Source organism: Salmo salar, chromosome 04 (assembly GCF_965601325.2).
Source record: "Salmo salar chromosome 04, fSalSal1, whole genome shotgun sequence".
Classification (NCBI taxonomy): domain Eukaryota; kingdom Metazoa; phylum Chordata; class Actinopteri; order Salmoniformes; family Salmonidae; genus Salmo; species Salmo salar.
This window is the reverse complement of record NC_138294.1, coordinates 30984264-31009547: the sequence shown is the minus strand read 5'-3', so window position 1 is coordinate 31009547 and position 25284 is coordinate 30984264. Positions and strand designations below refer to the sequence as shown.

General features: G+C 41.0%; 1 protein-coding gene across 2 annotated transcripts in view; it reads right to left on the bottom strand.

The window, feature by feature from the left end:
- Positions 1-24518, bottom strand: part of LOC106602707 (SLAM family member 5) — a 65115-nt gene extending 40597 nt beyond the window's left edge. For both annotated transcript variants that reach the window (XR_014392127.1, XM_082974337.1), the window contains exon 1: positions 24358-24518. Coding sequence is in view for 1 of the 2 variants with exons in the window: in XM_082974337.1 (XP_082830463.1) it covers positions 24358-24406 (49 nt within the window). In the remaining variant the exon portion in view is untranslated. The remainder of the gene's footprint in view (positions 1-24357) is intronic.
- Positions 24519-25284: the final 766 nt, after the last annotated feature.

The window sequence follows — 25284 nt, the reverse complement described above, 5'->3', positions numbered from 1 at the left end:
CATTGTTTCCTTGATAGCAATGCTTGAAATGTAATAGGATTAGTCATACTTGTTTTCAAATGAAATATACAGCTGCCTGGCATTAAAAGTAACAGGACAAAATGTCCCAAATACACTTAAACTCAATAAATAGAGAAACACACTTGAAAACCACCCAACAATTAGTGGTTCCTTCTAATTTGACCCTAGAAGTAGGCTACATTTGGTATTTTATTAGGATCTCCATTAGCTGTTGCAAAAGCAGCAGCTACTCTTCCTTGGGTCCACATGAATCCTGAATGCTGATTGGTTAAATGCATATCCCAGCCGGTGTCTATTCCACAAGTTACCACTGGCTAAATCTATGATGTTAAAATGCCTATTTACTCTGTTTCATCTGACTGAGCAATCCACTGTCTCATCAGCCCAAGCAGGGAAGTTATAAACTTGATCTCCACCACAAAAAGCATCTAGACATTATCTCACATTTCGTTTAGACTAACATTTAGTTTTCAACAGCGGAAATTTGTATAAACCTTGCTTTCTGTCTCTCCGATATTTGCAATATTGTTTCAATATTCAAGTTCGATCTCCAACTGTCCCATAGTAATGAACGTGAACGCAGCTGCAATTACTGACAGTTTTCAGAGGTATGTTGAAACAATACATTCTTTGTTTACAAAAACCAAAATGACAACAAAAATATAAACAATGGAGTAAACTTAAATAATATTTTGGGTTGTGATAAGGTAAGTATATTTTTCAAGCATGAATGGGTGATTGACGACCATTTAACATTAGGAAATATCCCAGATTATATACCTTTATAATTAAATGAATGGGAAAGTCTTTGACTTGATATATTGAAGCTCAGTACATAAATCTTTCAGTTTGAATCAGTCATACAGTTACTGTATTTTAGAAAAGTGAAATGTTAATTACATTATCTTCAAATCCAGTCTCAGTAACTACTCTGAAATAGAAATGTATAAATATGAAATAGCCTCCAGTGCAACAACTCACTATGGTATAAGTAGATTTGGTATTTTTTCAGTTATATACTGTATGTGGGCTAATGTAGTTGGGGCACAAAATGCTCTAAAAGGAGAGACTACAGGAGCGTGCAGGAGGGAGTGATTGTATTCTTAAGAGATGACCTACACTGTGTAGAAAAGAACAAGCAATAAATGGTGGATCATAATAAACTAAACTGTTAATTTCAGACATTCAAACTGCATGAACACAGTTGTAGTCAAAGCAAGATCTGAACTACACTTAATCATGTCTGCATTTTGTGAAAAGCAATAAGAGTAAAATGTCACCAAAGATAGTTTTCTGAGTCAAAAGGCAAATCAAGATCTACCACTCAGAAATGTTTCAACAGAATCTATATGGTGGTTTCCAACGTAGTCTAACTGCGATTGCCTCTAACGAGTAGGGGGGCTTTATCTCACCAAACATCTGCTTTTTATGTACACAGCTGCTAACCACTGGCAAGCTATACAATGACCAGCTATAAAAAGATACAGGGGAGGCACCTCCATGTAAACAACAGAACTGATAGAACTGAAAATAAGCTTTGGACCAGCAGTAACATAGTAAACACACTAGTGAATTGTATTAAGAGGTTCCATTTGTTTTAATGTCCTCTTTAGAATGTAATGTCTTTTCTTGGATGTGAATTATAATGTCACCCTCTCAGTAACTTCCTGTTTTCTCTCTCTTCCTGTTTTTCTGTCGACGTTATCGCTGTCCCCATGATATAACTGGATTTGATCATAAACAGATGTCAGGTTAGGGTTGTCTCTAAGCGGATCCAGTTCTGGTATACCTGTTCGCTCCTACTAGACAGGGAAAGAGGTAGGGAGGAAAGGATTGAGAGGGACAAGGAAAGAGGGGCAGAGATGGGAGACGAGAAAAGGTGTAGCAAAAAATAAGAAAAATAAAAATAATCACGTTTCGTTGTCAGATACTTTGCACCAGAAGAAGGAAACAAAACAAGTCTGATGCTCTGTTGTCCATTCTCATTGTTCTGCAGTAGGTAACTCAACAGTCAACACAACTAGAACCATTCCTAAATCTAGTGGGAGGAACCATGAAGCCAACCTTAAAAGTCCATAGACTTGGCAAATACTGTTAAAGACACAGGAAGATCGAAGGCATTACTATACTGAACAAAAATACAAGGATTTTACGGAGTTACAGTTCATATAAGGAAATCGGTCAATTAAAATGAATTCATTAGGCCCTAATCTATGGATTTCACATGACTGGGCAAGGGCGCAGCAATGGGTGGATCTGGGAGGTCATAGGCCCACCCACGTGGGAACCAGGCCCAGACAATCAGAATTAGTTTTTCCCCACAAAAGGGCTTTATTAGAGACAGAAATAGTCCTTAGCGTGCCCCCCCACCCCCCTCCCGCAGGTGAAGAAGACAGATGTGGAGGTCCTGGGCTGGCTTGGTTACATGTGGTCTGCGGTTGTGAGGCCAGTTGGACGTACTGCCAAATTCTCAAAAATAATGTTGGAAATAGCTTATGGTAGAGAAATTAACATTCAGTTCTCTGGCAACATCTCTGGTGTACATTCCTGCAGTCAGCATGCCAATTGCATGCTCCCTAAAAACTTGATACATCTGTGGCATTGTGTTGTGTGATTAAACTGCACATTTTAGAGTGGCCTTTTGTCCCCAGCACAAGGTGCACCTCTGTAATGATCATGCTGTTTAATCAGCTTCTTGATATGCCACACCTGTCAGGTCGATGGATTATCTTGGCAAAGGAGAAATGCTCAGTAACAGGGATGGACACAATTCTGTGCACAAAATTTGAGAAAAATAAGCTCATGAGCATATGAAATATTTTTGGGATTTTTAATTTCAGATCATGAACTGGCACAGAGCTAAAGCCTACAGTTGTAGCCATGAGGGCTGCAAAAGCTGCTGTTCATCAGCCTGTAGCATTATTACTAACCTGATTATCTGCTGGTTTAATGTGAGTTCTCTGCATACTGAAAGTAATCTTGCTTTCTTTTGGGTGAATCTATAAAGGCAAATAATGGAAATTAAATATACAGTGTGGGTGGGAGCAACTGACAGATATGCACAAATGCTCACCTGCAAGACAGGTTCTGCCAACACTAAGGACTCATGTTACTATGGATACCTGTGTTTGTACTAGCAGTCTTTTTAGCGCCAGAGAAGCTATAAAGTAATTATTGTCAGAGCGTGCTTGTGTGTGCGTGCCTTCTGCTTTTTTTTCCTCGTTGGGCTGCCTTTCCTTCCAGTTCTCTGCTGCCAATGACTGGAACGAATTGCAAAAATCACTGAAGCTGGAGACTTATACTTATAATACTTATGTCATGCAATAAAATGCAAATGAATTACTTAAAAATCATTCAATGTGATTTTCTGGATTTTTGTTTTAGATTCCGTCTCTCACAGTTGAAGTGTACCTATGATAAAAATGACAGACCCCTACATGCTTTGTAAGTAGGAAAACCTACAAAATCGGCAGTGTATCAAATACTTGTTCTCCCCACTGTATATCCGAATGCGTTGTATAGTATTATACGTTGTTTATTCGTTTGTACGTCGTTCTCTGAGACCAGGTTGCTAGATGTGTTGTAACAACAAAGGAGAATTTATGGAGAATTTACCTTAGCGTTAAGGAAAAGTAACGACAAAGGTTAGGATAATTTACGTGAAAGGTTAGGTGAACTGGGTTAAGGTTAGAATAATGGTTGGGGGAAGGGTAAGCTAAAATGCTACAGTTGACTCTGATGCAACTTGAACACACAACCTTTGGATTGCTAGACGGTCGCAGATATATCCTACCCATCCTCTCCAACCAACCTCCCTCCTATTATTTTTTACCTTCTGTCTTTATAATCAATACTACTTATTGGAGGTGAAAAGAACAAACATAAAATACCAAACGTCTGTCCATTGAGTCCAGTCTCGAAAAATAACTACAGAGTATGTCAACACTTGATTGGTTGTTTTGATTCACAAGACATGTGGAACAATGATTATAAACTCCACATTTACAGTCTGTGGCTGTTAACTGATTCATCTCTCGTTAGACTTGATCTGAGTTAAAGGGTCTTTTCCCCTGAAAGATTACTTTCCTTCTCTCCAATTACTTCCTTTTTTCTCACACAGGAACAGGAACAGTATAGACTTGTTTGTGTTTCCCATTTCAATTAAATTTGAGGGCAATTCCTTCTATGATGATGTAACTATCTATACAGGATGTGCCCAACCAATATATTAAAATGTAATACCGATCAGCTTTTCATTCATGCATTTCATCCAAAGTAGGCATGGATTTACACTGCATGTTAAAGGTCAGTTAGACTGCTCCACTCTAAACAGAAAATGTTGGTGGTTTCCTGTGATTACATGGTCAGTGTCTATCTGTCATGTAGAGGCCAGATGGTAGTGTTAGAGACGAGTGGTTGAGGAACAGGTAATGTGCTTTATTAAATAGATCATGGGCAGAGAAGTGAGATCTTATTTATTCTCTATGTTTGGTTAGGTCAGGGTGTGACTCGGGTGGGAATATCTATGTTTGCTATTTCTTTGTTTTTGAGCCAGTGTGGTTCCCAATCAGAGGCAGCTGTCTATCGTTGTCTCTGATTGGGAATCATACTTAGGCAGCCTGTTTTCCACCTGTTTTTTGTGGGAGGTTATTTTCTGTTTAGCATATGTGCCTGACGGAACTGTGCATTTTCGTTTTTCCCTTTTGTTATTTTCTTTTGAGCGTTTTCTTGAAAATAAATATGAGCACTTACCACGCTGCGCTTTGGTCCACTTCTTCAACTACAAACGACGAACGTTACAGATGGGTGAAAATGCTACAGTTAGTTTCAAGACAAGTGTTGTAGCATGAGCAAAAAAAGATTGCGGTTTTTGGGGGTCTTAACTGAAAAAAACTGACTAAGTATTGTATCTTACGTATATAATATATACTGTACTTTGTGACAAGTGTGTTAATACTGAGATATGTAAGCTATCTACTCTGCCTGTGGAGAGAGCTGAAGGTTCGAGTTGCCAAACGTCAGCCTCGAAACCTTAATGACTTGGAGAAGATCTGCAAAGAGGAGTGGGACAAAATCCCTCCTGAGATGTGTGCAAACCTGGTGGCCAACTACAAGAAACATCTGACCTCTGTGATTGCCAACAAGGGTTTTGCCACCAAGTACTAAGTCGTGTTTTGCAGAGGGGTCAAATACTTATTTCCCTCATTAAAATGCAAATCAATTTATAACATATTTTACATGTGTTTTTCTGGATTTGTTTGTTGTTATTCTGTCTCTCACTGTTCAAATAAACCTACCATTAAAATCATAGACTGTTCATTTCTTTGTCAGTGGGAAAACGTACAAAATCAGCAGGGGATCGAATACTTTTTTCCCCCACTGTAGAGGCGGCTGCCTACCTACATACTTGATATCATTGGCCACTAACAAAATGGAACATGTCACTTTAATAATGCCACTTTAAGAATGTTTACATATCTTGCATTACTTATCTCATATGTATATACTGAATACTGTGTCCTACACTATCTATTCTATACTATCTATTGCTGTCAAGGTTGTCGTTGGTTAAGGAGGACCAAAACGCAGCAGGTATGTGTAAGCTCATCTTGACGTTTATTAACTCAGAATGAACGTACAAAAATAACAAACAAGAGAACGACCGCTCAACAAACAGTCTGGCAATGCACAAGGCTTAACACAGAACAATCTCCCACCAACACACAGACAAACACACCCAACTAATATAGGACTTCCAATCAAAGGCAACACCACACAGCTGCCTTCAATTGGAAGTCCACCCCAATTAACTCAACATAGAAACAGACTACCTAGACTAAACATAGAATACATGCATCTCAAACAGTGCCCAAAAACCCCCGGAATACTAAATCAAATGCCCTTACTACAAAACACCACCCTGAACCACATAAAACAAATACCCTCTGCCACGTCCTGACCAAACTACAATAACAATTAACCCTTATACTGGCCAGGACGTGACAATTGCATCTTAGCTGCTTTGTCACTGCTCATCCATATATTTTATATTTATATATTCTTATCCCATTCCTTTACTAGATTGTGTGTATTTGTTTTTTTTGTGGAATTTGTTAGATATTAGGTTTTGTTGTGGAATTGTTAGATATTACCTGTTAGATACTGCTGCACTGTGAGATCTAGATGCATAAGCATCTCGATACACTCACAATAACATCTGCTAACCATGTGTATGTGACCAATACAATTTGATTTGATTTGAACTGCCCAAGCGGCACCAGAACATCACGGTGCAGAGAGCTCTGCAGATCATTCCATACATGGGGTGCAAAAAAAACTGAATGCACATTTACCTAATTCTGTAGTGATCAATGGGACATCTATGGGACATTAGGATACGTCATTTATAGATCGGCAGGCAAGGGTGCTCTCGAGCGGCTAGATGTTCTTTACCATTTGGCCATCAGATTTGCCACCAATGCTCCTTATAGGACACATCACTGCACTCTATAATACTCTGTAAACTGGTCAACTCTGTATACCCATCGCAAGATCCACTCGTTGATGCTTATTTATAAAACGCTCTTATGCCTCACTCCCCCCTATCTGAGATACCTACTGCAGCCCTCATCCTCCACATACAACACCCATAATGCCAGTCACATTCTGTTAAAGGTCCCCAAAGCACACACATCCCTGGGTTGCTCCTCTGTTCAGTTCACTGCAGCTAGCGACAGGAACGAGCTGCAAAAAACACTCGAACTGCACCATTTTATCTCCATCTCTCCATTAAAAGACTCAAATCATGGACACTCTTACTGACAGTTGTGGCTGCTTCGTGTGATGTATTGTTGTCTCGACCTATTTGCCCTTTGTGCTGTTGTCTGTGCCCAATAATGTTTGTACAATGTTTTGTGCCGCTACCATGTTGTGCTGCTGCAATGTTGTGTTGCTACCATGTTGCTGTCATGTTGTGTTCCTACCATGCTGTGTTTTCATGTGTTGCTGCTATGCTATGTTGTTGTCTTAAGTCTCTCTTTATGTAGTGTTGTGGTGTCTCTCTTGTCGTGATGTGTGTTTTGTCCTATATTTGTATGTTTTTTATTTAAAAAAATTATCCAGCCCGTCACCGCAAGAGGCCTCTTGCCTAGTTAAATAAAGGTTAAATAAAAATAACATCTAGAGTTAGCCATCACTGTGATAGGGTCTGGTAACTCATATGTCTGTAATTTAACAATGAAGTAAAGTATGATGGAAGTTTGCACAAGAGAGCTTTATAAACAAAAAGAGAGCAGTGTATTTATCTACAAGACTTAGGAGAGGGCCAGCCTACTTTCTGATATAGAATGCAATGATTTGTAATGAACCCGTCATCCGTAATAAAGCTAAGTGTGCTGTTCTAAACTGAATCTAATGGTTTCAGTGTAGTGGCAGTTGCATTCATATAAATGGTGTCACCGTAGTCTAGTACTGGCAGGAAAGTTGACTGAATTATCTGCTTCTGCTGTTCAATGAGAGACATGATCTACTTATAAACAAGAAGCCCATTTGATAATCCATATGCTTTTTAAAAGATAACTTTTTGGCAATCCAGATGTGTCACGCCCTGATCTGTTTCACCTGTCCTTGTGATTGTCTCCACCCCCTCCAGGTGTCGCTTATTTTCCCCAGTGTATTTATCCCTGTGTTTCCTGTCTCTCTGTGCCAGTTCGTCTTGTATGTTTCCAAGGCAACCAGTGTTTTTCCCGTTCTCCTGCTTTTTGCATTCTCCTTGTTCTAGTCCTCCCGGTTTGACCGTTGCCTGTTTCTGGACTTTGTACCTGCCTTGACCACAAGCCTGTCTGCCACTCTGTACCTCCTGGACTCTGATCTGGTTTTGACCTTTTTGCCTGTCCACGACCATTCTCTTGCCTACCTCTTTGGATGAATAAACATTGTAAGACTTCAACCTTCTGCCTCTGGTGTCTGCACTTGGGTCTCGACTTGCACCTTGATAAGATGCCCAGATATTTTTAAGCGAGACACGATCAATGTGGGCACTATCCAATGTACACATGCATAAATCGTCCAATGCATTTTTAGGTGAAATGGAAAACATCATGTACTTGGTTTAAAATGCATAAAGTGCCAATTTCAGTTCAACAAAAGCAGATTGCAGCTCCGAAAAAGCATGGAAAACAGCGGGGGCAATAGCATACAAAAAAAGTGTAATCTGCATACAGGTGTATGTTACAATTTTTTGCAGATAGACCAATATTATTTACATAGACATAAAAAATGACAGGACCTAAAATCAACCCCTGTGGGACACCTTTCGTAATATCAAGGAAACTCGACTTAACAATATCAGACAATACACTGTGTCCTATCTGTCAGGTAGATTATAAACCAGAGCCGCCGGAAAATGTGTGGTGAGACAGCATGCCCAAGTAGTTTTCAATCTGGTGTGGCGGCGCCGCCACATCGATTGCTTTTACCATATGTATTTACATATAAACTCTGCAAAAAAGAAATGTCCCTTATTCAGGACCCTGTCTTTCAAAGATAATTCTTAAAATTCCAAATAACTTCACATATTTTCATTGTAAAAGGTTTAAACACTGTTTCCCATGCTTGTTCAATGAAGCATAAACAATTAATGAACATGCGCCTGCGGAACAGTCATTAAGACACTAACAGTTACAGACGGTAGGCAATTAAGGTCACAGTTATGAAAACTTAGGACACTAAAGAGGCCTTTCTACTGACTCTGAAAAACACCAAAAGAAAGATGCCCAGGGTCCCTGCTCATCTGTGTGATCGTGCCTTAGGCATGATGCAAGGAGGCACGAGGACTGCAGATGTGGCCAGGGCAATAAATTGCAATGTCTGTACTGTGAGACGCCTAAGACAGCGCTACAGGGAGACGGGATGGACAGCTGATCATCCTCGCAGTGGCAGACCATGTGTGACAACACCTGCACAGGATTGGTACATCCAAACATCACACCTCCGGGACAGGTACAGGATGGCAACAACAACTGCCCGAGTTACACCAGGAACGCACAATCCCTCCATCAGTGCTCAGACTGTCCGCAATAGGCTGAGAGAGGCTGGACTGAGGCGGTAAGGCAGGTCCTCACCAGACATCACCAGCAACAACATCGCCTATGGGCACAAACCCACAAAGTGCTCTTCACTGATGAGTCGTGGTTTTGTCTCACCAGGGGGTAATGGTCAGATTCGCGTTTATCGTCGAAGGAATGAGCGTTACACTGAGGCCTGTACTCTGGAGCGGTATCGATTTGGAGGTGGAGGGTCCGTCATGGTCTGGGGTGGTGTGTCACAGCATCATTGGACTGAGCTTGTTGTCATTGCACGCAATCTCAACGCTGTGCGTTACAGGGAAGACATCCTCCTCCCTCATGTGGTACCCTTCATGATGGCTCACCCTGACATGACCCTCCAGCATGACAATGCCACCAGCCATACTGCTCGTTCTGTGCGTGATTACCTACAAGACAGGAATGTCAGTGTTCTGCCATGGCCAGTGAAGAGCCCGGATCTCAATCCCATTGAGCACGTCTGGGACCTGTTGGATCGGAGGATGAGAGCTAGGGCCATTGCCCCCAGAAATGTCCGGGAACTTGCAGGTGCCTTGGTGGAAGAGTGGGGTAACATCTCACAGCAAGAACTGGCAAATCTGGTGCAGTCCATGAGGAGGAGATGCACTGCAGTACCTAATGCAGCTGGTGGCAACACCAGACAGTGACTGTTACTTTTGATTTTGACCCCCCCCCCCCTTATTCAGGGATACATTATTGAATTTCTGTTAGTCACATCTCTGTGGAACTTGTTCAGTTTATGTCTCAGTTGTTGAATCTTGTTATGTTCATACACATATGTTATGTTTGCTGAAAATAAACGCAGTTAACAGTAGAGGTCGACCAATTATGATTTTTCAACGCCGATACCGATACCGATTATTGGATGCCCCCCCCCCCAAAAAAAGATTACTCGGCCGATTTTTTTTTTCTTTATTTGTAATAATGACAATTACAACAATACTGAATGAACACTTATTTTAACTTAATATAATACATCAATAAAATCAATTTAGCCTCAAATAAATAATGAAACATGTTCAATTTGGTTTAAATAATGCAAAAACAAAGTGTTGGAGAAGAAAGTAAAAGTGCAATATGTGCCATGTAAAAAAGCTAACGTTTAAGTTCCTTGCTCAGAACATGAGAACATATGAAAGCTGGTGGTTCCTTTTAACATGAGTCTTCAATATTCCCAGGTAAGATGTTTTAGGTTGTAGTTATTATAGGAATTATAGTACTATTTCTCTCTATACGATTTGTATTTCATATACCTTTGACTATTGGATGTTCTTATAGGCACTTTAGTCTTGCCAGTGTAACAGTATAGCTTCCGTCCCTCTCCTCGCTCCTACCTGGGCTTGAACCAGGAACACATCGACAACAGCCACCCTCGAAGCAGCGTTACCCACGTAGAGGAAGGGGAAACAACTACTCCAAGTCTCAGAGCGAGTGACGTTTGAAACGCTATTAGCGCGCACCCGGCTAACTAGCTAGCCATTTCACATGGGTTACACCAGCCTAATCTCGGGAGTTGACAGGCTTGAAGTCATAAACAGCGCAATGCTTGAAGCATTGCGAAGAGCTGCTGGCAAAACACACGAAAGTGCTATTTTGAATGAATGCTTACGAGCCTGATGCTGCCTACCACCGCTCAGTCAGACTGCTCTATCAAATCCTACACTTAATTATAACATAATAACACACAGAAATACGAGCCTTAGGTCATTAATATGGTCGAATCCGGAAACTATAATCTCAAAAACAAAACGTTATTCCTGTTACATTGCACAATCTTCAATGTTATGTCATAATTACGTTAAATTCTGGCAAATTAGTTCGCAACGAGCCAGGCGGCCCAAACTGTTGCATATACACTGAATCTGCGTGCAATGAATGCAAAATGACACAATTTCACCTGGTTAATATTGCCTGCTAACCTGGATTTCTTTTAGCTAAAAATGCACGTTTAAAAATATATACTTCTGTGTATTGATTTTAAGAAAGGCATTGATGTTTATGGTTGGGTACAGTCGTGCAACGATTGTGCTTTTTTTGCAAATGCGCTTTTGTTAAATCATCCCCGTTTGGCGAAGTCGGCTGTCTTTGTTAGGAAGAAATAGTCTTCACAGTTAGCAACGAGCCAGGCGGCCCAAACTGCTGCATATACCCTGACTCTGTTTGGAAGAGAAGTGACACACCTTCCCTAGTTAAAATAAATTCTTGTTAGCAGGCAATATTAACTAAATATGCAGGTTTAAAAATATATACTTGTGTATTGATTTTAAGAAAGGCATTGATGTTTATGGTTGGAGCAACGTGTACCTAAGCGATTATATGCAATGCAGGACAGGCTAGATAAACTAGTAATATCATCAACCATGTGTAGTTAACTAGTGATTATGATTGATTAATTGTTTTTTATAAGATAAGTTTAATGCTAGCTAGCAACTTACCTTAGCTTCTTACTGCATTCGCATAACCTCGTGGAGTGCAATTTAAAGCAGGTGGTTAGAGCGTTGGACTAGTTAACCGTAAGGTTGCAAGATTGAATCCCTGAGCTGACAAGGTAAAAATCTGTCGTTCTGCCCCTGAACAAGGCAGTTAACCCACCGTTCCTAGGCCGTCATTGAAAATAATAATGTGTTCTTAACTGACTTGCCTAGTTAAATAAAGGTCAAAAAAAAAAAGTAAGAAAAGTTTCAAAATCGGCCAAATCGGCGCCCAAAAATACCGATTTCCGATTGCTATGAAAACGTGAAATTGGCCCTAATTAATCGGCCATTCCGATTAATCGGTCGACCTCTAGTTAACAGTGAGAGGACGTTTCTTCTTTTGCTGAGTTCATATACACTACTGTTCAAAAGTTTGGGGTCACTTAGAAATGTCCTTGTTTTTGAAAGAAAAGCAAATTTTTTGTCCTTTAAAATAACATCAAATTGATCAGAAATACAGTGTAAACATTGTTGATAATGTAAATGACTATTGTAGCAGGAAACTGATAATTCTTTATGAAATATCTACATAGGCGTAAGGAGGCCCATTATCACTCCTGTGTTCCAATGGCACGTTGTGTTAGCTAATCCAAGTTCATCATTTTAAAAGAATAATTGATCATTACAAAATCCTTCAGCAATTATGTTAGCACAGCTGAAAACTGTTGTCCTGATTAAAGAAGCAATAAAACTGGCCTTTAGACTAGTTGAGTATCTGGAGCATCAGCATTTGTGGGTTTGATTACAGGCTGAAAATGTCCAGAAACAAATACTTACTTCTGAAAATAAGGCTATTCCATGCGAGAAATTGCCAAGAAACTGAAGATCTCGTACAATTCTGTGTACTACTCCCTTCACAGAACAGCACAAACTGGCTCTAACCAGAATAGAAAGAGGAGTGGGAGGCCCCGGTGCACAAGTGAGCAAGAGGACAAGTACATTAGAGTGTCTAGTTTGAGAAACAGATGCCTCACAAGTCCTCAACTGTCAGCTTCATTAAATAGTACCCGCAAAACACCAGTCTCAATGTCAACAGTGAAGAGGCGATGCTGGCCTTCTAGGCAAAGTTGCAAAGAAAAAGCCATATCTCTGTCCAATGTCTGTGTTCTTTTTCCCATCTTAATCTTTTCTATTTATTGCCCAGTCTGAGATATGGCTTTTTCTTTGCAATGTGCTTTTCTTTCAAAAACAAGGACATTTCTATGTGACCCCAAACTTTTGAACGGTAGTGTATGTCATTGAGTTAATAAAGCTGCATACAAACAGGCAGCTCCAAAATGCAGGTGTTTCCGCCTAGCTCAGTGCTTTCTGTGGTGGTGGGGCAGGCAAGCAGAAAATAGGAGCATTGCACTGTGATGGGGACACTGCAGGACCCATAGGGACACTACGTCACCTGCCTTTAGTAAGGGTAGACATCAAGAATGTGAGCCCTTTGGGTCCTGCCATAGACTTAGATTAGAAGTGCCCTTCCAAGAAGGCTCAAGGTCATTGGCCACAGATAAAATGACGTCAAATCAAGTTATATCTACAGTAGCTTGGATTGGAATGATCATGTCAACATCGTACTTTCAAAATCTTAGCTAGCAGTCATCATCATAAATCAAGTAGACAATCTACTGGCAAATCCTTTTGATTCCTTGTCATATGAAGAGAAATAATGAAGAAAAATTATAGATAAAACGTATCGGTGCTCATCGGCCATTGGACATAAACATTACGCAACAAGTTGGAAATCGCAAATTCAACAATGAGTTGTTTGGAAGGAATCGTTGACAGTGGCTAACCGCAAGCATTGCAACTGGGAAGTCGGGAATAAACACGCTCAGACTGGGAAAATACATTTTGAACGGTCATCCAACCCGGAATTGTAAATCTTTCTCTTTCTTTGATGACAAAATTTGCCAACAAAGGACCGCCACGCATATCAAGATGAGTCCAAAAACGTTTTATATGCTGCTGCATAAATGACGTAATATGCCAGGGAGATATGTATACTGTAGCTAAGAAAGTCATGCTAAGTGTATGTTGTGTAGTAAGCTGTTAGTAGCCCATGTGCCTCACCCTAATCATTTGGTCTATTTTCACCAACGCGGTGTCGTAAACACATCGTTCGTGGCCCAGTGTGTGCTTGTTTGCCAACTTTTTAGTTGTGGTGGCGCTTGGCTTGCACGTGCAAATTCAGCACACACAACATTCTATAATATAATTGTGTTATTTTACGTGTCAAATTAAAAGCTTATTTAACGCGTCAAATAGTGTTATATATCTTTTTTGACACGAAAAGCCCCAAATGGCGTTCAATGTGCCTCACCCTAATACTTTGGTTTATTTCACCTCTACTTTCGCCTACTGTTCTAACTTGGTGGGGTACATGTTGCCTATAACCTGTTTTAGAGAAATGTAATAATTGAATATTGTAAGATCTTTCATTGTCTGTTTATATACCCCCTTTATTTATCCTACGGTTCTTACTTGGTGTACAGGGAGTACACTGTAATAATGGCCCACGTTCTGAATTCTGACACTGTACATTTCAAAAGTGCTGAACAAATAGTTACATTGACTACGTCCGTCGTCGCTCACTCATTAATGTCTTAATCGAAGTTACGGATTGCCTCTTATTCACTTGTCGTCGTATTATGCCATAGTTTGAACATCTCAACTGTCAGTAGAAACTACATTTGTTTAAGCAAGTCAGCCATATCAGCTATGTTTTTTTTAAAGGCAGTAAATGAGTCTGAATGAACTTTTTCGCTGCCAGACAAGGCTCTGCTGAAAGCCAGGTGTAGCAGTGGTAAGGTGTTGGGACTCTGCTGTTGGGACTCTGCATTTGGGACAGCTTTATGTAGGCCCTAACAGTTTGTAGGCACTGTCTGTCACCGTTATAGTGCAATTAATGTATTGTTTAGTGTTGTGTTGGTTAGTGGCTTTGCTGGCATGCATCCCATTTTCTTTTTTTTTGCCCCACCATGCTAAAATCGCCACTGCTCCTAGGTACAGCCTACAAAGACAATTTTTTTACAAAAAAGCCCAATTAATAAATTCTGGCTGTGGTAACTATTGACAACCTTCCTGTCCTGCCTGCCTGGTTAGTACTTCACGAGAAAGCGAACACAACTTTTCATGGAAAACATGGTAGGCCAATGTGTTAATAAAAATCAGTTAATTATTATAATTTTGTTTTTCACCTTTATTTAAGAAGGTCAGCCAGTTGAGAACAAGTTCTCAATTACAACTGCGACCTGGCCAAGAAAAAGCAAAGCAGTGCGACACAAACAACAACACAGAGTTACACATGGAGTAAAAAAGCGTACAGTCAATAACACAATAGAAAACAATAAAGTCTATATACAGTGTGTGCAAATGGCGTGAGGAGGTAAGGCAATAAATAGGCCATAGTAGCAAAGTAATTACAATTTAGCAGATGAACACTGGAGTGATAGATGAGCAGATGATGATGTGCAAGTAGTGATACTGGTGTGCAAAAGAGCAGAAAAGTAAATAAAAACAATATGGGGATGAGGTAGGTAGATCGGGTGGGCTATTTACAGATGGACTATTTACAGCTGCAGCGATCGGTTAGCTGCTCAAATAGCTGATGTTTAAAGTTGGTGAGGGACATGTAAGTCTCCAGCTTCAGTGATTTTTGCAATTCGTTCCAGTCACTGGCAGCAGAGAACTGGATGGAAAGGCGGATGGGATGACCAGTGAGATATACCTGCTGGGGTGCGTGCTACGTGTGGGTGTTGTTATCGTGACCAGTGAGCTGAGGTATGGCAGAGCTTTACCTAGCATTGACTTATAGATGACCTGGAGTCAGTGGGTCTGGCGACAAATATGTAGCGAGGGCCAGCCGACTAGAGCATACAGGTCGCAGTGGTGGGTGGTATAAAGGGCTTTGGTAACAAAACGGATGGCACTGTGATAGACTGCTTCCAGTTTGCTGAGTAGAGTATTGGAAGCTATTTTGTAGATGACATCGCCGAAGTCGAGGATCTTTAGGATTGTCAGTTTTACTAGGGTAAGTTTGGCGGCGTGAGTGAAGGAGGCTTTCTTGCAAAATAGAAAGCCGATTCTAGATTTGATTTTGGATTGGAGATGTTTGATATGAGTCTGCAGGTTGGAGGTTAGTTAACACAGTGTCCAAAGACGGGCAGATGTATACAGAATGGTGTCGTCTGCATAGAGGTGGATCAAAGAATCACCCGCAGCAAGAGCGACATCGTTGATATATACAGAGAAAAGAGTCGGCCCGAGAATTGAACCCTGTGGTACACCATAGAGACTGCCAGAGGTCCGGACAACAGGCCCTCTGATTTGATACACTGAACTCTGTCTGCGAAGTAGTTGGTGAACCAGGCGAGGCAGTCATTTTAGAAACCAAGGCTGTTGAGTCTGCCGATAAGAATACGGTGATTGACAGAGTCGAAAGCCTTGGCCAGGTCGATGAAGACGGCTGCACAGTACTGTCTTTTATCGATGGTGGTTATGATATCGTTTAGTACCTTGAGCGTGGCTGGGGTGCACCCATGACCAGCTCGGAAACCGGATTGCACAGCGGAGAAGGTACGGTGGGATTCGAAATGGTCAGTGATCTGTTTATTAACTTGGCTTTCGAAGACTTTAGAAAGGCAGGGCAGGATGGATATAGGTCTATAACAGTTTGGGTCTAGAGGGTCACCCCTTTTGAAGAGGAAGATGACCGCGGCAGCTTTCCAATCTTTAGGGATCTCGGACGATATGAAAGAGAGATTGAACAGACTGGTAATAGGGGTTGCAACAATGGCGGTGGATAGTTTTAGAAAGAGAGGGTCCAGATTGTCTAACACAGCTAATTTGTACGGATCCAGGTTTTGCAGCTCTTTCAGAATATCTGCTATCTGGATTTGGGTGAAGGAGAAGCTGGGGAGGCTTGGGCAAGTAGCTGCGGCGGGTGGCAATGAAAGCATGGCCAGCCGTAGAGAAATGCTTATTGAAATTTTTGACTGTCATGGATTTATCAATGGTGACCGTGTTACATAGCCTTAGTGCAGTGGGCAGCTGGGAGGTGCTCTTGTTCACCATGGACTTTACAGTGTCCCAAAACTTTGTGGAGTTAGAGCTACAGGATGCAAATTTCTGTTTGAAAAGCTAGCCTTTGCCTTCCTGACAAACTGCGTGAATTGGCTCCTGACTTCCCTGAACAGTTGCATATCGCGGGGACTATTCGATGCTATTGCAGTCAGCCACAGGATGTTGGTGTGCTGGTCAAGGGCAGTCAGGTCAGGAGTGAACCAAGGGCTATATCTGTTCTTAGTTCTACATTTTTTTGAAAGGGGCATGCTTATTTAAGATGGTAAGGAAATTACTTTTAAAGAACGACCAGGCATCCTCGACTGACGGGATGAGGTCAAAATTCTTCCATGATACCTGGCCCAGGTCGGTTGGAAAGGCCTGCTCACAGAAGTGTTTTAGGGAGCGTTTGACCGTGATGAGGGGTGGTCGTTTGACCGCGGACCCATAGCGGATGCAGGCAATGAGGCAGTGATCGCTGAGATCCTGATTGAAAACAGCCGAGGTGTATTTGGAGGGCAAGTTGGTCAGGATAATATCTATGAGGGTGCCCATGTTTACAGATTTAGGGTTGTACCTGGTGGTTTCCTGATAATTTGTGTGAGATTGAGGGCATCTAGCTTAGATTGTAGGACTGCTGGGGTGTTAAGCACATCCTAGTTTAGGTCACTTAACAGAATGAACTCTGAAGATAGATGGGGGGCAATCAATTCACATATGGTGTCCAGGGCACAGCTGGGAGCTGAGGGGGGTCTATAACAGGCGGCAACAGTGAGAGACTTATTTCTGGAGAGATTCATTTTTAAAATTAGAAGCTCGAACTGTTTGGGCATAGACCTGGAAAGTATGACAGAACTTTGCAAGCTATCTCTGCAGTAGATTGCAACTCCTCCCCCTTTGGCAGTTCTATCTTGATGGAAAATGTTGTAGTTGGATAAGGAAATCTCAGAATTTTTAGTGGCCTTCCTAAGCCAGGATTCAGACACAGCAAGGACATCAGGGTTGGCGGAGTGTGCTAAAGCAGTGAGTAAAACAAACTTAGGGAGGAGGCTTCTGATGTTAACATGCATGAAACTAAGGCTTTTTCGATTACAGAAGTCAACAAATGAGAGTGCCTGGAGACACGCAGGGCCTGGGTTAACTTCCACATCACCCGAGGAACAGAGGAGGAGTAGGATGAGGGTACAGCTAAAGGCTATCAAAACTGGTCGTCTAGTGCGTTGGGGACAGAGAATAAAAGGAGCAGATTTATGGGCGTGGTAGAATAGATTCAGGGCATAACGTGCAGACGGGTATGGTGAGGTGCGGGAGGTAAGTGGAGGTAAGCCCAGGCACTGAGTGATGATAAGCGAGGTTGCATCTCTGGACACGCTGGTTATACTGGGTGAGCTCACCGCATGTGTGGGAGGTGGGACAAAGGAGGTATCTGAGGCATGTAGAGTGGGACTAGGGGCTCTGCAGTATACTAAAACTATGATAACTAACCTAAACAACAGTATACAAGGCATATTGAAATTTGAGAGAGACATAAAGCGAGGCATAAAGCAATCACAGGTGTTGATTGGGAGAGCTAGCTAAGACAACAACGGGTAAGACAACAACAGTTAATCAGCTAAGACAACAACAACAGGTAAAATGGCGATGAATGGGCAGAGAGGGTCGGTTAACTACACACAGGGCCTGAGTTCAGGGCTAGGGGCGACAGATAAACAAAAGTAAACAAAGTGGAGTACCGTGATAAATGAACACTCCAGCAGGCATCAGCTATGTAGCCAAGTGATCATAGGGTCCAGTGAACAGCAATAGATGGAACAGGGAAGCTGCGGGGTAGTCGTTGCTACGCTAGCATGCGGGAGACATGGCGTTTAAAGTTAGCAGCGTCTGCTCCGACGTCCGGCAAAGGTCAGTTGAGAGCACAGCAGATGGAATTACGTCTGCGGACCAGTTGTGGTGGTACGGCGGGGCGCCGTGTCGACAAAGGGACCGGGCCAGATGGAAAAAGAGGTATTGTAGTTCTAGTAATTTTGTTTGCTAGCCGGGAGATGTGCCTGGCTCAGGGCTAGCTTCGGGGCTGGGTCACTCGGTGGCAGCTAGCTAGCTGTGATGATCAGGAGTAATGGTCCGGGGTTTACGGCAGGAATCCGGCGTTGTAGTGGAGAAAAACAGTCCGAGGCTGGCAGGTATTATCCAGGCAAAAAAATGTCTGGTGCCTGTGCAGAGGGTAAAGACCGCTAGCAGTGGCTAAGAATGACTAAATAGCTAGTAGCTAATTAGCTGGTTAGTTTCTGATGGCTAGCTTCTGATGGAGGTTTTGGCTATAAGGTCTAAAACAAGTAGCGGATCCGTGTCACATTGAGTGAGGCGGTTTACCGGAAGGTATATTTAATTTAAAAATGGAAAAGAGATTGAAAAATAAATTGAACATTATACAAAAAAAGATGAAAAATACAAAAAGTAAACGAGAGGACGACAAACTACTGTCACGAATTCCGCCGAGGTCGGTCCCTCTCCTTGTTTGGGCGGCGTTCGGCAGTCGACGTCACCGGCCTTCTAGCCATCGCCGATCCACTTTTCATTTTCCATTTGTTTTGTCTTTTTTTACACACCTGGTTTCATTCCCCAATTATATGTTCATTATTTAACCCTCTGTTTTCCCCAGGGTTTTTGTGCGTGATTGTTTTATGTATGTTCGGTCCGTTATTGTGGGCTCGGTATTACGACATGTTATTGGAATATTTGAGTAAAGTTACTTGTGTTACTCATCTCTGCTGTCCTGCGCCTGACTCCTCTGCACCAGCTACACTCAGACCATTACAATTACGTCTGCACTGCTACGCCATCTTGGAAAAATTCTCCCTCTAAAACTATCTAGAATGATCCAGTCTATAGCTAACAAAACTACTAACGCTGTCTTTAGTAACCTACATGATGCCTGATCCAGGCCAATTTCAGACAACCTTTGAATTAGTAAAGAGTGGTTGACAGTGTTGAACGCTTTAGATAAGTCAATGAATAGAGCAGCAGTGTTTCTTCCTATCCAAACCAGTGTCATATTGGCACTCTTTTTTATTTAGTGTAGTCTAAGTAATTTTGACTAAAATATCATGAAGTCCCATTTTTGTCATTTGAATAATGGTTTAGTATAGTTATTGTCAAAATCATAATTAACCTATAGTAAACATTAATCACTGACTTCCATGTGCACAAACATACATAGCCTTCTGCATAACTATTCTCTTTCCAACAGCAGAAATATTACAAACATATAAAAGAATATACACTGAGTGTACAAGACATTAAGAATACCTTCATAATATTGAGTTGCAGGTAATGTTACTGGTAATTTAACCTGTTGGGGATAGGGGGCAGTATTTGCACGGCCGGATAAAAAACGTACCCGATTTAATCTGGTTACTACTCCTGCCCAGTAACTAGAATATGCATATAAATGTTTGATTTGGATAGAAAACACCCTAAAGTTTCTAAAACTGTTTGAATGGTGTCTGTGAGTATAACAGAACTCATTTGGCAGGCCAAAACCTGAGAAGATTCCAAACAGGGGATCTCTGGCATAACGTGACATTTTCTAACGCTCCCATAGGCTCTCAGAAGGCGCCAGAACGTTGAATGATGACTTTGCAGGCCATGGCTGAAAAACAGTAGCGCATTTGGTAAGTGGTCGATCTGAGAACAATGAGACTGGGGCGCGCGTGCACGAGACTCCACCATGTTTACATTTTCAGTCTTTGAACGAAAACAGGGTTTCCCGGTCGGAATATTATTGCTTTTTTACGAGAAAAATCTCATAAAAATTGATTTTAAACAGCGTTTGACATGCTTCGAAGTACGGTAATGGAATATTTTGAAATTTTTTGTCACGAAACGCGCCGGGTGCGTCACCCTTCTTTACCCTTCGGATAGTGTCTTGAACGCACGAACAAAACGCCGCTATTTGGATATAACTATGGATTATTTGGAACCAAGCCAACATTTGTTATTGATGTAGAAGTCCTGGGAGTGCATTCTGACGAAGAACAGCAAAGGTAATCCAATTTTTCTTATAGTAAATCTGAGTTTGGTGAGTACCAAACTTGGTGGGTGTCAAAATAGCTAGCCTGTGATGGCCGGGCTATCTACTCAGAATATTGCAAAATGTGCTTTCACCGAAAAGCTATTTTAAAATCGGACATAGCGATTGCATAAAGGAGTTCTGTATCTGTAATTCTTAAAATAATTGTTATGTTTTTTGTGAACGTTTATCGTGAGTAATTTAGTAAATTCACCGGCAGTGTTCGGTGGGAATGCTAGTCACATGCTAATGTAAAAAGCTGGTTTTTGATATAAATATGAACTTGATTGAACAAAACATGCATGTATTGTATAACATAATGTCCTAGGAGTATCATCTGATGAAGATCATCAAAGGTTAGTGCTGCATTTAGCTGTGGTTTTGGTTTTTGTGACATTATATGCTAGCTTGAAAAATGGGTGTCTGATTATTTCTGGCTGGGTACTCCGCTGACATAATCTAATGTTTTGCTTTCGTTGTGAAGCCTTTTTGAAATCGGAGAGTGTGGTTAGATTAACGAGAGTCTTGTCTTTAAAATGGTGTAAAATAGTCAGATGTTTGAGAAATTGAAGTAATAGCATTTCTAAGGTATTTGAATATCGCGCCACGGGATTCCACTGGCTAGCCCAGAGAGGTTAACCAGGGCCACATTAAGTTACAAAACGTTCTCGAATGTTGCAGATAGAAGTCTCATGAATAGAACAGACTTTATTCCTTATGCAACATGTCAGAGGCATGTTTGTTCAACATAGCATATTTCTATCTGTACGTTTCGTACTGCTGAACGCGACCCGGGATGTTAGCTATAGCTAGTTAATGAGGTAAAAGGACTAAACAAGGTGTAGCCTAAACTTAATGGTTAACAGTCCGGCCCGCAAATAGGCTAGTTTTAGGCCCGCTTTTAAAATGAGGCTCTCCACTGCACGACAGAAGAAAAAAAAAAAACGTAGTGCCGATATTATGGGTCATATCTTTTGAACGGTAAGGGCTAGAACCAAACTGTTTTCTCTGAGGAAAAGAGGGAGACTTAGATACATTTGGCTATATCGAACCTGGCTATGAAATACAAAGGGAAAAGTGAGAGGGTTGAGCGAGACTAGAAATTCAAATACAGCCTACTTCTATACTCAATTAAGAGAAACATAGCTAGACTGTTGTTTCACTATTTAAATCAATGCTGCTATTGTTTTTAATTTTGTGAATCAGTTTGTGTTTCTTACCCCGGAACTTAACCTCTCTCGGGTATGTGGGACGAAATCGTCCCACCTAGTCAACAGCCAGTGGAATCGAGTGGCGCGAAATACCTTACAAAGGCTATAGCTTCAATTTCTCAAACATATGACAATTTTACACCATTTTAAAGACAAGACTCTCGTTAATCTAACCACATTGTCCGATTTCGAAAAGGCTTTACAGCGAAAGCACAACATTAGATTATGTTAGGAGAGTACCCAGCCAGAAATAATCACATAGCCATTTTTCATGCTAGCATATATCTCACAAAAACCAAAATAACAGCTAAATGCAGCACTAACCTTTGATGATCTTCATCAGATGACACTCCTAGGACATTATGTTATACAATACATGCATGTTTTGTTCAATCAAGTTCATATTTATATCAAAAACCAGCTTTTGACATTAGCATGTGACGTTCAGAACTAGCATACACACCGAAAATTTCCGGTGAATTTACTAAATGACTCTTGATAAACATTTACAAAATACATAACAATTATTTAAAGAATTATAGATACAGAACTCCTTTATGCAATCGCGGTGTCAGATTTTATAATAGCTTTTCGGCAAAAGCACATTTTGCAATATTCAGAGTAGATAGCTTGGCCATCAAGGCTAGCTAAACAGACACTCGCCAACATCGAGGCTCAGTAAACTCAGAAAAATTGGATTACCTTTGCTGTTCTTCGTCAGAATGCACTCCCAGGACTTCTACTTCAACCACAAATGTTGTTTTGGTTCAAAATAATCCATAGTTATGTTCAAATATCCTCCGTTTTGTTCGTGCGTTCAGGTCCCTATCCGAAGGGTGACGCGCGGACACATGTCGTGACAAAAAATTTCAAAATATTCCATTACCGTACTTAGAAGCATGTCAAACGCTGTTTAAAATCATTTTTTTGCTATTTTTCTCGTAAAATAGCGATAATATTCCAACCGGGCGACGTTGTTTTCGTTCAAAGGCTGAAAGAAAAACATGGCCACTTCTCCTGTCTCTGAGCCACCAGCCTGACCACTCACAAACAGCGCTCCTGTACCTAGCCCAGAGACAGCAGAGATCTCATTCCACTTTCTGGCGCCTTCAGAGAGCCTATGGGAGCCTTAGAAAATGTCACGTTACAGCAGAGATCCTGTATTTTCAATAAAGAGGCTACAGAAGGCCAAGAAATGGTCAGAGAGGGCACTTCCTGTATGGAATCTTCTCAGGTTTTGGCCTGCCATATGAGCTCTGTTGTACTCACAGACACCATTCAAACAGTTTTATAAACTTTGGAGTGTTTTCTATCCAAATCTACCAATTACATGCATATTCTCATTTCTGGAAAAGAGTAGTAACCAGTTTAAATCGGGTACGTTTTTTATCCGGCCGTGAAAATACTGCCCCCTACCCTAGAGAGGTTAAAAAAAAAAAACTCTTCTAAAAACAACAATTCATGAAATAGTTAATTCGCCTAGGCATGACCTTCATCCACATACCATTTTTTTTTTTTTACAGAAGTTGCTTTAATGTGTCAGCAATTAGACATTGTTCTTAGGGGGGGGCTAGTTACCCCCTAGTACCCTAATTTATAGTACCCTAATTTAAACCAGTGATGCTGCTGAAAAGGTGCTATGCCTTGGTCTGAAGCCTGACTGATGCACATTTAGAAAGCATTTCGTAGCTAACAAATATCTAAATTGCCAGTTGATTAGAGATTCAAAAATGTTGCCCTTGACTAAAAGCCACTTTCAATGGTTAAAAGCCAATTCATTTTTAATTTGTGTCGGGAAACCAGCCCTAAACGTCTACATTGGCATGGTGCTCTGTGTTTCTCTATGTCTATTTGTTTTCCTGCTCATCCAGGATAAGCAAACACTGACCTAACAAAGCAAATATTAGAAAAGCTATAGATTTTTACACCGTTTAATAAAGTGTTGAAACATTCTTTTTTATAAACTCTTGCATCTAGCTGCCACCATTTTTACGAGTGTTGGGGGAAAAAAACTGTTACATTAGGCTATAGGATTATGTTTAATAATAAACATCATCACAAAAATACATGTTCACGCATTATAACTTTCAGAACCTACAGTAAGCCTAGCCTGTAACAAAATAGAGAAACACATTCATCTTAGTCTAAATTAACCAGGAAAAAAGAAGACAAAAGCTCTTCGCATGACTTGTTGCACCAACCTATAACTTCAGAACTGGCCGTAATATCTTTTGTACTGCTGCATGATTTTAAATAGTTTATATAGTTAGGGACAGATACAATATATATGTTTTTTTACATAGGCTATTAAATGGACAACAGTCATAACGTATTGTACTACACTTTATATTACGCTAATTCACGGTACTTTCCCAAAAAATACACCAAAACCCCGACAATGTCTTATGATGGAATGAATGTCTTACCTGAAACATGACACCAAAGCAACGCCCATTCCACCTTAATACTTTTCATTATATTTCGTTTTCAAGTTATCTTTATAATGTAGGCTACATTCCTTCTGGTTGAGTCTATACTAATTCATCATTCGGCCAGCTCGATCACACCGACAGGCTTTTGCTTTCTGAAGTAGGGTAGTATGGGGTAACCAGCCCCCCACTAAGAACAATGTCTACTGACTCAAAAAAAGCTAAGTTTGGGGGAAAAAATTGTATGTGAATTGGTATGTGGATGAAGGTCATGCTTAGACAAATAAACTATAAACATAAATAAATGGCTAGTTTACACCTTTTTTGGTATTTCATGAAAATACAAGGATTACTTGCAAGGATTACGACACTGAGCCTTTTTCTGAAATGCCACATTGGGAGGGATCTTAGACCATTCCCCCATACAGATTCTTTCCAGATTCTTGATATCCTTTGTCTGTGCTTATGGACTTCCCGCTTCAATTCAAACCATAGGTTTGTGTGGCCAAAGATCTCTATTTTCAGGTCATATGACCATATGTAACCGATGTGAAATGGCTAGTTAGTTAGCGGTGGTGCGCGCTAATAGCGTTTCAATCGGGTGACGTCACTCGCTCTGCGACCTTAAGTAGTTGTTCCCCTTGCTCTGCAAAGGCCGCGGCTTTTGTGGCGCGATGGGTAACGATGCTTCGTGGGTGTCAGTTGTTGATGTGTGCAGAGGGTCCCTGGCTTAGGCCCAGGTTGGGGCGAGGAGAGGGACGGAAGCTATACTGTTACACATAGTACCGGTTCCAATCCAATTGCAAATTCCATTTAGCAAATTCCAGGCAGTGCTTTGGTCAGATGTCATGAAAATAGAGGTCTTTGGCCACTCACACCGATGTGTATTATATATTTTATACAGTCTTTTTTGCTAATCTTTAT